Source organism: Ochotona princeps, chromosome 12, assembly GCF_030435755.1.
Source record: "Ochotona princeps isolate mOchPri1 chromosome 12, mOchPri1.hap1, whole genome shotgun sequence".
In the NCBI taxonomy this organism is placed as follows: Eukaryota; Metazoa; Chordata; class Mammalia; order Lagomorpha; family Ochotonidae; genus Ochotona; species Ochotona princeps.
The window spans coordinates 8,121,044-8,135,508 of record NC_080843.1 but is presented as its reverse complement, the minus strand read 5'-3'; the positions used below and the strand labels follow the sequence as shown (position 1 = coordinate 8,135,508).

The window sequence follows — 14,465 nt, the reverse complement described above, 5'->3', positions numbered from 1 at the left end:
ATCACAAATCACTCAAAAAAAAAAAAAAAAAAAAACAAAAAACCAGAAGAACAATCATACACTTAGAAGATACAGAAGAATCATAAACTAAAAACAAATATTTATGTGTATAAAGAGATAAATGTATTAGTAAAACAATGGCAGAGAGAGGGAGAGAGAGAGAGAGAACAGACTAAAAAGAAAGGAAAAAGGACCAGTTAGGTGACATAGCAGGTAATCCCCCTACAGGACAGGCATCCTATATGGGTGCCACCTATTTGTGTCCTGGCTGCTCCACTTCCAGTTAAGCTCCATGCTTACAGCCCTAGAAAGCAGTGGAGGATGGCTGAAATCCACTGAGCGCCTGCACCCACGAGGGAGACCCAGATGAAACACCTGGCTTCGGACCAGCTCAGCTTTGGACATTGTGACCCTTCGGGAGGTGAACCAGCGATGGAACACCTTTCCGTTTCTCCTTATCTTTGTAAAATCTGCCTTTCAAGTAAGAATAAATAAATCCTTAAAAAGGAAAGATAACAGAACAGATTTGAAATAGAATTAAATTAAAATCCTAAAGAGGAAATTAATTATGCTAAAACTTCCATGAATAACTTAAACAATATATTAGACATTAAAAGGCATAAGTATTAAGGGTTCAGCATAGTTGAGTCAGTATATATGCAGAATATAAGGAGAATAATGCTTTGCTCATCATGCAGCTACTAAGGGAACCTAGAGCAAACTGAGAAGATGGAACTTAGAAAGATTTAGAGACACTGAGGACTGGATAAGGTTTAAAAGCCATTAAGAGAGGCATTACTTAAAATACAGTGAGAACTGAGGAGAGATATGATGTGAGAAGATAACACCTAGAGCATCTTTTAGAATTGAAGCAAGGCACAGGCCTTAAGAGTCTCCAGTAGCTGAAAAATAAAGATTCACACCTTTACATATTCAAGGAGCGAAAATTAGCAAAGAGAAAAGATAAATGTTAAAAGCTACCTGAGAAAAAGTTAGTTATATTTTAAAAAGGGAAAAATAGCTAGAGGAGACTTAATAATTGTCAAAAGTAGATTCTGGAATATAGTTGAATACTTTCAAATGTTTCAGGAAAAATAAAAATCAACTGGGAATGCTACACTTAGAAATAAGACACAGTAGATGCATTTTTTTTTTTTTTGCCAAACAACATTGGAAAGCAGGATGACATCTTACCAGGAGCAAAATGCAGCTGGGACACACAGTCCATGTCAGTATGGATCTCACTCAGAGCAAAAACCAAAGCTAAAATATCATTCTTGAAAGACTATTTTCCATTAGAAGTACTAAGAAGAGCATGTGCTTCCGACACTAGCAGGGTTACAGAGACATGAGACACTGGTAGGTGAGAAAGGAAAGCTCAGAGTGGTAAAGGTCTAACACTCACGTCCAAAGAGCATTGGCAAGCCAGGGCACACAGGTGCACACGCTCCGACCTGCATGGCTGGCGCTGGCACAGAGCCGACAATGAGCCATCAGCAACGGCAGTTAGTGGGCACAGAGCATAACTGCTGTGGTTCAAACACAAGCTAGAAATCCAGCAATTCTTCTGAGCATATTAGACCTTCGTTTCTAAGTTTAACATTTCTGTTTGAAGGCACGGACCAGCTTATATTTGCTTCCATCATTGTGTCTTCAGCACCCAAATATGACAAATGCATAATAAATGTTGGCTTCATATTGATGAACACACCTCACTGTGAGAATTCATCTGATAGTCTCTGCAGTCTTACATTCACCTAAAAACATAAAAATGTCTCATTTTCCAACTCAGTTAAAGATAAACTGATCACTACTGATCTTTCTAGCAGCAATTATATTTGCTATTATCTTTAATAGTGATGTCTAATATTTATCAATAATTCTTGATGCATTTTAGTACACTTATTTTAGTTTTAATTTGTTTTGTCACATTTGTTTTTCTCTAACTAACATGTTTTAGAATTTTTAGTATATTCTGACCAAAAGGTGTGGGGCCGAGGGTTACAGAAGAGTGGCAGCAAATCGGGGAGGGATTCCTTGACTGCACCACCAGGTCCTGGAGGAAGAACTCAGCCTTCTGTTTCAAAGCTCCACTTTCCGAGGCCTGGGGAGTTTCCTTCCTGAGCACTGTTATGATGAAGCCAGGATGCATGTGCTAGAACAGGAAGCCTAGAAGAGCAGAGAGCCCCGCTCTGCCCGTGTCAGGCCCTGCTAAACGACACACTGCTTCTCCTGGCAGCTGCTCCTCAGCAAGTGTCCAGGGCAATGCGTTCCACCGAAGCCATGACCAGTGGGCAAAGTGGCCTTGACTGCCCATGGGCAACCTGTGTGTTTCTTGGTAAATATCCAAGGCTTACCACTAATCCATTCATTAAATAGCAGTGAATGCGAAAGCTAGTCGTGTTTTGCATGCTATTTGTATTTGTGCCACAAAATTAATTTTGAAAAGGCAAGGTATCTAATATGATGTTCCCCTGAACATGATTAACCACTGCTTGACAGAGTTCAGTGAGACTCAGAAAGTACACTAAAAAGAGTTCGTGGCTTTGAACCTGAGGCAAATGGATCTGCTGAGCTACTTAAGCAAATAAGGCTGAAACACACACACCTAGCAGCTGAGCAAGGGAGGAAGCAGCACTAGCTTGCACACGCAAGCCTTGCTCAGGCAGTCCAGGCAGAAGGAGCACTGCCACATGATGGCAGCTAGGGGGCAGACATTCCAGCTGCCTTCAACAGCATCAAAGGCATCAACAGGTGCCCACTGCAGTACAGAATTCGGATGCCTTTTCCCATCAATATTTAAGCATACTAAAAGGATTTATTTTAATTGTGTTTGAAAGTCAGAGTTATGGAGAGAGAGAGAGAGATGGAGGGAGGGAGGGAGGGAGAAAGAGAGAGAGAGAGAGATGGAGGGAGGGAGGGAGGGAGGTAGAGGGGGAGAGAGAGAGAGAGAGAGAGAGAGAGGGAGGTCCTCTGCTGGTTCATTCCCCAGATAGCTGCCTTGGCCAGAGCTGAGGGAGTGATCTGAAGCCAGGAGCCTCTTCTGGGTCTCCGATACGGGTGCAGGAGCCCAATGACTTGGTCCATCCTCCACTTCTTTTCCACATTATAAGCAGGGAGCAGGAATGAATGTGGAGAAGTTGGGACCCATAAGGGATACTGACACAGCATGCAGAGGCCTAACCTACTATGCCACATTGCTGGACCAAGAATGTGTTTTTTCTTTGAAATGCCTACTATACAGTAAGAATTGGACTACCAATTTCTACAGTGTTCTAAAAAGAATAAACCAGCAGCTATCTATTATGCAAAAAATGTACATATGGTTCAATCTAGAAATCAGTTCAGGAACCTGCTCTAAAGAATACTCACACATGTGGACAGGTTGTCTGCGTGGTGTGTTCAACAAAATACTGCTTCCTGCACTAAACAAGTGACCATCACACAGGGAGAAATGAAAAGCAGTTTATTACCTTCCATGAAACTTACAAGGAAGAAAGGAAAAGGGAAGAGGAAAAAAAGCAGGAGGGAGGAATTATTTATGACTGAATTGATTGTATTCCTTTATTATATTTCTAATTTGACACATTTTGGTAACTTCCAAATATTTAAAATGTAACTATAAAAGCACCATTTATTGGACTACATAGGTCTAATGATTATTGTCTTCTATGTGTAGTATAAAAATTTTAAAAAATCACTTCATGTCCTCAAAAATCCACTTTAAAAAGTCTTTGATGAAAACTCCTGTTAGCAACTGTCATTTCTAACATTCCACAAGAACTCCTGCGCACTGGCCAGACACCAGACAATGGCTGTTTCTTTTTGCTTGTAAAATTACATCTGCAATTTCAACCTTTAAACTCCCTCCTCGCCTAGGATTTTAAAGAATGTCTGAATATCTAATTTCAGCTTCAGGGAAGTCTGTGACCCTGTCTGACAACACAATGAAACACACAGTCTCGGTGTAAAAGCATCCAGCTACACCTTCATACTCAGTCCGAGAGTCCCCTCCTCTCTAAGCCATGGGGAAAAACTCCGCACCTTCTCACATTTGACTAAGGGTGTTCCTAGCCATCCCTCTTGTACAGTTTCATGATCCCATCCAGTTCAACAAGAATGTAAACTTTTCTTCGACCTGCGAGACAGGAATTCCTTCAGAGAATCAATACAGAATTACTGTAGATTAAACACTGGTTAAACGCTCTCATACATTCTCTCTTCCATGTGTATTTTCATGAAAATTGATAAGGAATCCCAGTGGTAATGCTAGCACAAAGACAAAGATAAGAAAAAAAATCCTTTGCTGTTTTCCCAAAAGCATCATAAATCTGAACTGTTTTTTGCCAACTAGTTTTTATGGCGTTTGTATGTGTGTGTGTGTGTGCAACTGCAATAAAAATGTACACACTAAACTAAATCCTAGTCATAGATATAAAATAGTTTTCTATTTCTATCATTTGAAAAGTTCTCATCTGATATTTTGAACAGCAGCATGAAACATGGCTAACTATCATTCAAAACTTCTGAACCAATTTCCAGGATGAGCATCTAGAAGGTTCCACTTACATTCCGCTATGGGTTAAATAAAAATACTTTTTTCTCATCACATTTAATGTTTGCATTTAATATCAGATGTTGTACAAGTTATAAAACAATAATAGAATGCCAACAGAGAAAAATATGGAAGAAATTTGAAAGTTGAGCAAATTCTACATTAACAATGAAACATGAGTCTTGCATGGGGGATTCATTCGCTGTGGAACAGGCAGGGCAGTAAGCACACTGGGACAAGCCCTCACCTCCCCTAAACACACACAATATTCTAGGGTCCTGATCCTGGGACTTCTCTGCCTCCATAACTACAACACACAAATGTTTGCTCTTTCCAAGCCACCCACCTGGGATTTTATTACAACAACTAAAACAGACCAACACAGATGTAACAAAGGTTTGGACAACAGGTGTATATGTGGGTATATGCATGTGTTGCTGAGGTCCAGAGGATCCTGGAAGATTTTGATTCATTTCACCTAATAAGTGATGCTTGGGAATTGGTGTGCTTTAAAAGGCCCTCCAAGCCAACCTAAGGTATAACCAGATGTACATGCTTCAACAGATAAGTTTACTTCTTATCTTGTTGTCAACCCAGATTTTAGTATCAGGGCCCCTCAAAACTGAGTCTCTTGCTTCCATTCTATGGATCTACTAAGCACTTCCAGGAATGCGGGTTCTGCTTTATGCTTCCTCATGGAGCTGCAGGATTCCCTTATTCTGGGGACCATTCTGCCTCTCTAGAAACCATTGGTTCTGAACCTTGGTGTCCTGCTGGCCCCAGCTACAATCCATAGAGAGGGTCTGTGTTTACACCAGGTCCTTTGATGGTGTGGCCTGTGCCTACAGGGTCTGCACAGTGCTTGTACGGGAACTGCATGTACACTGCCCAGGCTCTTGCTGTGTATTTGGATGATTTTGCAGATACAATGAGGCACAGAAGGTTTTGCTCAACAATCTTACAAGAGGGACTCTAATTTTTTGGCTACCTAATAATGCTAGCTTAAAATGTATTTTAGAATTTCAGTTTTTCAACACAACCAGTATTGAATTTGACTGAGACAAAATTCCTCATAAAAGGACAATTATAAATGAATTGAAACAATATTCTGCACAAAAATTTGAATGGTAAAAAAGAAAATATGCTGCTTATAAATTAATCATGATCACTTACATGGACTAACATGTTGGCCAAATTCATATGCATAATTAGGTACCTAATGTTTTAAATTCAACTGCATGCATAAGGAGATGACCAAATATGACTAATAAAAGAAATTTCCTTTTCTCAGTTTGGAAAAATATTGTCTTTCATTTCTATAAGACCTTTAAAAACAACCTCCTAAATTATAGCAGCTTGTGTATCTACAAGTTATGTGATATCAAGAAGTAGCTATCAATTTCCATTTAAACTCTAGTGACTACTTAAAAGTTTTTTGGCTGTAGTACAAAGCCAACATTTCATTATATGCTCATTAATCATATGATGATAATTCCAGTTGTCACTTGAGAAGAAGCAGAGACACATTACGTCTGATAGAAAGACACTCCTGCAGGGCAGTGAGTATCTGAACCAAGAGCAAACAAAACCAAGGAAAAGATCAAGAAAACAGCTCAGTTCTCACTGTGGCTCCTTTTCCTAATATAAATGTGACCAGTTACCAACGAATTCAAAAGAACATACACTGTGTTCAGTCCATTAGCAAATATTTACAGAAGGCTTGCAATGAGGCAGACACTGCAGGCCCTGCAGACATGAAGATGAAAAGACACGCTTCCTGTTTTCAAGGATCTTAAATCCTGGGGAGACAAATGTGCAAACTGGGGGCTCTGCAACATAATATCGTTGCTTTAGTAGGGGCCAACGTCCCCAGGAGCAATCCCTGCTATAGCCAAAGACTCTGCAAGAAGCCCTTCTCCCAAGGAATCAGTGTCCCTTGTATCAATTCAAGTCACTGCTCATCACGGGGAAGAAAAAAGTGAGTCAACTGGAATAAAAAGAAGCATCTTCAATTAAGATAACATGGTTACATTTACAATGGTCAGGGTGTGATTTGCTTTAGCAGTATTTTAAAGGATGGAAGAAGCAAAGCTGATTCCTTGAATTTTGGCAATTCTCCATAGGAGACATGGACATTTAATCGCCCTGAAACATAGAACTTCAGGCAGACAGGCCACGCATTCTAGCTACGCCTATCTGAAAGGATGGCTGGAGCTTCTTCCAGTGACCTACCAAACCTGTAGGTGTCATCTCTCACGTTACATCTCTGATATTTCTGTTCATGACTGAAAGTCTTTCTCACAGTCTCAAGGAGGCCTCTGTACTTTTGAGAGTCAGCGAAGGACTGATTACAAAGTCAGATGAAGGTGAAGAGGGTACAACAGTGGAAAAGCTTGGTTCCATTAGCTTCTGCATTTGTGTTAGATAGGAAAGAATATTGACCAAAAAAAATGGATGAACATTGTCTGAGTTTTGAGACTTACTATGATGACATATTAAAATATCAGTGCAACATTTGAATGGATTGGCATTTGGTCCGGTGGTTAGGACGCTGGTTAAGATTTCCATTTCCCATATTGGTGTATCTGGGTTCAGTGTCCAAGCTCTGGCTCCTGGCTCTAGCTTCTGATTGGTGGGTCCTGTGAGGCAATGGTGATGACCCGGTAACTGAGTTTCTATCATCTATGTGAGTGACCTGGACTGAGTACCTGGCTATTGGCTCCAGAATTCAGTCCTACACACCCCACCCACAATTTGGCCGTATCATACAGATGGGTGCTCCCTCTGTCTCTTTTGTGTCTTTACCTCTCAAATATATTCTAGAAAATTAAAAACAGAATGCAAGTTTAACATAACATTTGCAAAATGAACTTGAAAACTGTCATCTCTTTGTGCTTCTTAGCCCATGCTCAGCACCACATTCTATTCAGAAGTATATCCTTTCTAGTTCATTCAACAAATCAGAGACCTATGAGGGTACTTCACAAAGTTTTGGGAAAAAAGCATTAAGACATAAATTCATTTTGGTACAAAAATATTTAAAAGCTATGTAAAGGTTACATAAAATGTCTATTAAGGAAAACTAGGCATGGCTTTTACAATTAATTTCCTGAGGTGTCCTCCTACCAAGCTGGAGCTGCTATGAGCTGAAGGTCAAAATGAGAACAGGATTTGGCACGAGTTTTTTTTCTGATAGCAGAAGGTCCATTGGCCAGAATCACAGAAACTGCCTTCGAGGTTGATAGGTACTGGCGCCCGTTCTGGCCCATGAGTTCCCATTGTGCAGGTGCCCATTGAGATGTGATGTCACATGTAAGTCAGGACACAGATCGGACTTTCAAAAGAAGCACAACCACAATCCTGTTACATGTCTTAGTCCCTGACAACGTGTCCACAGCTCTCATAAACACCTTGGACCATGAAACTTTCATAAAAAGCTAATAAAAATGTTTCTAGCCACAATTATCAGTGCATAAAATATTTGTTTAGAAGTCCATGTTATTATTCCTTGGTATTAAAATATGTGCAACTTGCATTGAAATACAATGATATCAATTATCAATTAATGGTGGGTGTTGAGTTCTTTGGTTCTGTGTATACATGTCAGCACTAAATCATACGAATCAAGAAGAAATGTATACATTTATGCAGTTATACCAAGAAAAATGCATAACTAAGCCCATACCCCCATTACACCATTGATGGATATTCATTAGTTATTCCACCAGCTACTTTATTGCTACAGGAGCACTTTGTAGCTCTCACACTCATCAATGCTTATTGTTACAGATTTTAAAACTTACCTTGCTTCTTTTGTAAAGTTACTTATGTAAGAAAATCAAGTATTGCCCTTCTTTAAGTCAACCCCCTGACCCTGTTCAGAAAAGGCTTTTAAAGGCAATAATTACAAATCAAAATAGTCTGAAAAGAGAGAACTTTAACTCCATTCAGACGTTGAAACACACAGCTCGTATGTGCACAAATTATAGAGTGGAACATAAGGCATAACTTAAAATTTGTACCTCTTTTATACTATAGCAAGTGACAATATGAAATCTCAGTCATGCAAACCTTATCCCCATTTCATAAATATCACAAAATAAAAATGAAAAATGTTTTACCAGTTAGACAGACCTATCTCATTAAAGCCACTGTAGCCCAGCTCTTGCCTGCTAAGTCCCAGATCTTCGAGGTCCATGCATTTAAATCCAGGTGGGCACTGGTAGCCTTCCTCTAGCTCAGGTGAGCAGTGTGTATCTGGGATAGCTAAACTATTCCAGGTTACATTCCTGTGAACAACACACGAAAATGTTAGATCACTTCAATAAGCATAAATGCTGCTTAAAATGAATTATGAAATCATCCTTCGTTAATAACTGTCAGGTAGGAATACTGATATTATATTTAAAAATCTCAATTGATACCCAATTCACTCCATCATAACAGTATAACCATCACTACTGTTTTTCATATTAAGCACAGATCTAGACAACTGAAGCAAAGAATTTTTCTATTTGCAAAGAATGCTCACTTGTCTAGAGACTCATTGTTATTCACGACATCCTGTCCCAACATAGGCACCATTTAAAATCTGTTTCTAAACGGCTAGGTACTGTGAGTTTCCTGGATGACAGTCACCTGCATTTGCAGAGGTGCAGTTTAGAAAGCAAACCACACAAATAAAATCTACAGGCTCTACACTTGGAACAAGGACACCAAGGTAATGATGTCCTCGATGCTAAGGCCTCCTCGCGGATGATGATAAGCCCCCTTTTTGATCTTCATTGAGGCCAGCCTTGGGATTAGGTTCATGTAGAAAGTTCTAAAGAAGTCAGGACTTTCTTGTTACAAAGACTAGTCATCATGGGATTAATGTCTGTAGACTCGTTCTGGGCTGGTCGTAAAAGTGGGCCCCCAAGGCTGGGTCAGAGTGGAGGTCAGAGTTCAGGAAGAAGGATTTCAGATTTCTTCTAAGCCAGTGACCTGGTTACAGTCATTTCCCTCTGCACCTGCGTTCCTAGGAGCTTCTGATTCAGGGAACAACCATCGTACAGCCTTGATTGCCCTAATCAAGCCAAATGGAGGCAGATTTTTTTCTCTAATATCTTTCAGAATTAGTTGGTTGCTTTCTTGCTCTATCTACCATGGCACCTCTGTGCAATTCCAGCTGCTCAAGCCCACCACACACACATTTTGCACTGCTCCTTCCCCCACCACGCAGGATGCCTAGCAATATCTTCCTAGTTCCTTGTCAGCCATAAGGCACACTGTAGAAGACAGCCCAATTCAGATACTGCACACTTATCCCTACTGGATTATGCTCTTTATCAGTGGCGAGTGAGCTTTTGTGTTTGCACTTGTTAGGAAATACATGGCTAGACCATGGATCCCTCCAGTCATATTTTAAGGTGAATCTTTGGATCCAGTGTGAAAAAGTTAATGAAGAAGCTGCAGTATTGGAAGTTATCACTGGGAGGGTCAGAAACATGATCTTAGGGATATCACTTATATGGGTAATTCAAAAAGTTCATAAAAGTGGAATCTAAAAATTAGTCTATTTCGGTATAAAACCTTTACAAACCATATATTCCAAGGGGTCTTCAAAAATTTATGGAAAAATGTGCAGAATGGAAAACTGCATGCAGTTAAGAAGTTTTGGCAACAAGACCATGTTTTCATTTTAGCTTTTCACAGTTATTTTTCCTAGTTTTACATTCACACTTGTAAGACAAATGATCCACCTTCACTCGGGTCCAGCCTACCTCTATGATCTGGATTTGGTGTCTGCAACCAGAGAATGCAAGGGTTAATGGAATGGGCTGCACCTTCAGAGCACGGCTGCTTAGCTTGGGTCCTAGCTTTGCTACAGATTGGTCATGCTAGTTGAGTGAGCTATAGGCCTCTCCTAGACCAGTCTCCTCGTTTATAAGACAGCAATGATCATCATATACACGGTGGTTATATATTAAAAAACAGTTGCTACAGTCAGCACCTCAATATGTTGCAAATGATTATTGTGAATGATGGTTAACAACTACTGCTAAGAATAAAATTTCACATAAGCCCTTGGAGGAAATGAATAAATAAATAATTGTCAAAAAAAGAGAAGAAAGTTATGGTATGTAACGCTGAAAGCACTATGTTCACGGAGCTCTGTGAAGCTGAACCATATTTTATGGATTACCTATTTATATTTGAAGAAGACAGCTGAGCTTCAGAGAAGGAAATGTTTGTGAATTTATCAAAATTAGTATTCTTTTAATGTCAAATATGTTAACTCTAACAACAGCAGCGATGTCAGAGAAAACACTCCGTCTAAAAGAGAAAGGTTCTCAGAATGTCACGCTGCAGGTACTGGGGAAGGCAACAGTAGACCTGCCTGTGACCTCTGGCTCAGCGACATCCTGCAGGTGTAGCCTAACCTAGCCACACCCTGCTTTCTGCATTTGCAAAAACGCCCTCATCGCAGGACTTGACTGAAAATGTCTACACGGCACTTAAAGGTGGTACTCAGTATACAACAGGTGGCATTTGTTGTCTATTATTACTTGCTGATGGTTTGAAATTTATTGATTACCTCCATTGAAAGTCTAACTCTAGTATGGATTATCTTGGTTACTTCATTTTTAACATGGATATAGCTACAACCACTACACAGGGTATTTTAATAATTAAGTGAGTTAATGAATGCTACTCAGAATAGCATCAGGAAGCTTATTCACTCAAAAATTATTAACTTCTATATATGAGAGCAACTTTTTTTCATTCCATTTGCTTTTTTTTTCAATATTATCTCTGAGTGTAATTTTTTTAACAAAAAGATTTATTTATTTATTTGAAAAGTAGAGTGAGATGGGGAGGGAGGATGAGAGAGAAACAGAAAGAGAGAGAGAAAGAGAGAGAAAGGAAGAGAGAGAGAGATCTTTCCTCCTCTGGTTTCTTCCCCAAATGGTTGCAATAGCTAGGGCTGGGCCAGGCTGAAACCTGGAACTAGGTAGGCTCTTCTTGCAAGGCCACATGGGTGGCAGGAACTTAAGTCGGTGCATAATTCACTGTGTCCTAAGACCTATTAGCAAGCAGCTGGATTGGATGCAAGCTGGCTGGGCCTCAAGCAGCACTCTGCCATGGGAAGCAAGTGTCCGAAGCACGATTTCCAGTGCCCCTAAAGAGTTTGGAATTTCCAACCCCAGGATCATATCAACGGATTCTTTAAAATAAATTTCTAGCATATGTCATCTATCTTTTGAATGAATTCAATGGGAGGTACCTGTGTGTATATGTGTGCCATGAGGGGTCTCAAGTAAGAAGATGACACATGTGGATTATGAAAAAAAGTAGTAGGTATTTCAAGATCCTGTTGACATTGAAATAAATTCATACTAACTTGTGTTAACATGTTGAACAGAATCTAGTTTGAAGCGCTACGAAGCGTATCAGTTTGAAAAAAGGCCCCATCAGAGCAATAGAAACTCTGCTAAAATTGAAGCAAGAGCAAACATCGAACTGGTGGGAAAGCTTGATCGGGAGAATGATGGAATGAATGACACTTTATAAAAGATAGTTATACTTAGTGAAATAAGCCAGGCCCCAAAATACAAATATCTTATGTTTTCACTGATATGTGCAGTTAATACGGCATACAAACACAGGAACTGAGACGAAGCAGACCTCTTCTGACAACTGTCTGGTTCTCTGGAACTGTGCTCTTCCTGTTTTTCACTTACTGAATATTACACTTGGCAGTGCAGGAAGCCTGTGATTGCAGAATGATTAGCATCGTGTTTGTGCACAAATTAAAAACAAGTGCAGGAAGGAGGACAGTTCATGGAGGGGAAGGAAAGGAAGAAAAGCGTGGTTATCATCTTTGAATTGTACATATGAAATACCGGCGCGGCGGCCTAGCGGCTAAAGTCCTCGCCTTACACATGCCAGGGTCCCATACGGCTGCCGGTTTGTATCCGGCAGCCCCGCTTCCTGTCCAGCTCCCGGCCTGTGGGCTGGGAAAGCAACTGAGGACAGCCCAAAGCCTTGGGATCCTGTACTCACGAGGGAGACCCAGGAGAGACGCTGGGTTCCTGGCTTCTGGCTTCAGATTGACTCGACTCCGGTCATTGTGGTTGCTTGGGGAGTGAATCATCGGAAGGAAGATCTTCCTCTCTATCTCTCCTCCTCTCTGTATATCTGGCTTTGCAATAAAAACAAAGAAATCTTAAAAAAAAAAAAAATTCACTTCAAAAAAACTCAAAAGGAAAAAGAATACATGGAATCTGTTATCTTTATATAAATGAAAATTTTTTAAAAGGAAAAAGATTTTAGTGCCAATGTTCCAAAGAAATTAACAGTTTAAACATGAATAATTCACATTAGGATGTTAAAGATGGGGCCCGGTATGATAGCGTAGCAGTTAAAGTCCTTGCCTTGAACGCGCCCGGATCCCATATGGTTGCTGGTTCTAATCCTGGCAGCTCCACTTCCCATCCAGCTTCCTGCCTGTGGCCTGGGAAAAGCAGTCGAGGACGGCCCAAAGCCTTGGGACCCTGCACCCGTGTGGGAGACCCAGAAGAAGTTCCGGGTTCCTGGATTCGGATTGGCTCAGCTCCAGCCATTGTGATTGCTAGGGGGGGTAAACCATCGGACAGAAGATCTTTGTCTCTCCTCTTCTCAGTATATCTGCCTTTCCAATGAAAATAAATACGATCCTTAAAAAAAAAAAGGTGTTAAAGATGAAGCCTATGATGGCAGACCATCAACATTTGTTTCCAAGGAAAAAATTAATTTTGTGTATGCTGTAATGGAAGAGAATCAACAACGAAAGAATCAGTGGCAACCTTGTGGCCATTTCAACTGCTTTGGCTTCTGGAAAATGAAACTCAAGTCAGTCTTGTCTCCAACAGCCATCGAAACCGTGCCACTCCACGGGAGTTGTGGAGAAGACTAGAGCTTTAACAGACATTTTAAGGGTCATGATCTAGACCTTGAAACATTTTTTCAAGAATTGAAATAACAGATGAAACAAGAACTTCACTAGTCAGAGCCTGAAGACAAGCCAAAGAATGCAATGGCTGTCAAGAGAGGACACGATCCAACAGGAGGCAGGCTCACCAAGAGTGGCGATCGGGGATGGCGACATGGTACAGCAGGTTACGCCAAAGCCAATGATGCCAGCATCCCTGAAGGCTGTCCTGGCTGCTGCCCTTCTAATCCAGCTCCCTGCTAATGGCCTGGGCATACAGTAGATGGCGGGGCCCCTGCCAGCCGAGGGAGAGACCTGGAGCAATCATCTGGCTCCTTTGACCATGCCCAGCGCTGACCAGTGCGGCCATCTGAGGGACTAAGCCAGCAAACAGAAGAGTTTTCTTTTCTGCATCTCCCCCTCTCACTCTGTAACTCTGACTTTCAAACGAATGGATGAATGTTTCAAAAACAAGAGAGTAACGATTGCGCCCACACCAAAGGCATTTCTGCTTGCTCCCTCTCTTAGAAACAACGAGTAATAACATGTTAGGAGAAAGCGAGCTCAAGCCTCAGTGGAAGCTGGTTCAGTCTTCCCCTGAGATTCCTTTGTCATCACACATCCGACTAGGGCTAATTTGTAAGCACTTCAGTGAGAAAGGGTTAAACAGCCACCTTGCATCCTGATTGGATGCCTTCTCACTTCTTTTTCCTTAATATTTTAAAAAATATTTCAAGGCAACCATTGTTCCTTAGTTAACAATGAGATAAACAACTGCCTGGATAAGTTGAAATCTAAGCACATGCAGCTCTTTCGGAATGGGCTAAACGGCTAACGTGCTCACTTGCAAAAGTACCTCGGACTAGATGGAGCCAAAAGTTCTACTTTTTAATTCCATTTTCATAAACTTTCAAAATTTCTATTTATTTTCATCAGAAAGAGAGACAGACACACAAA

At 40.7% G+C, this 14,465-nt stretch overlaps 1 protein-coding gene across 2 annotated transcripts in view; it reads right to left on the bottom strand.

The window, feature by feature from the left end:
* The window catches only part of NALCN (sodium leak channel, non-selective), a 258,521-nt gene that overhangs the window by 203,222 nt on the left and 40,834 nt on the right, over nt 1-14,465 (bottom strand). For both annotated transcript variants that reach the window (XM_004577371.4, XM_058670621.1), the window contains one exon: nt 8,690-8,844. In XM_004577371.4, the coding sequence (XP_004577428.2) occupies nt 8,690-8,844 (155 nt within the window). The remainder of the gene's footprint in view (nt 1-8,689; nt 8,845-14,465) is intronic.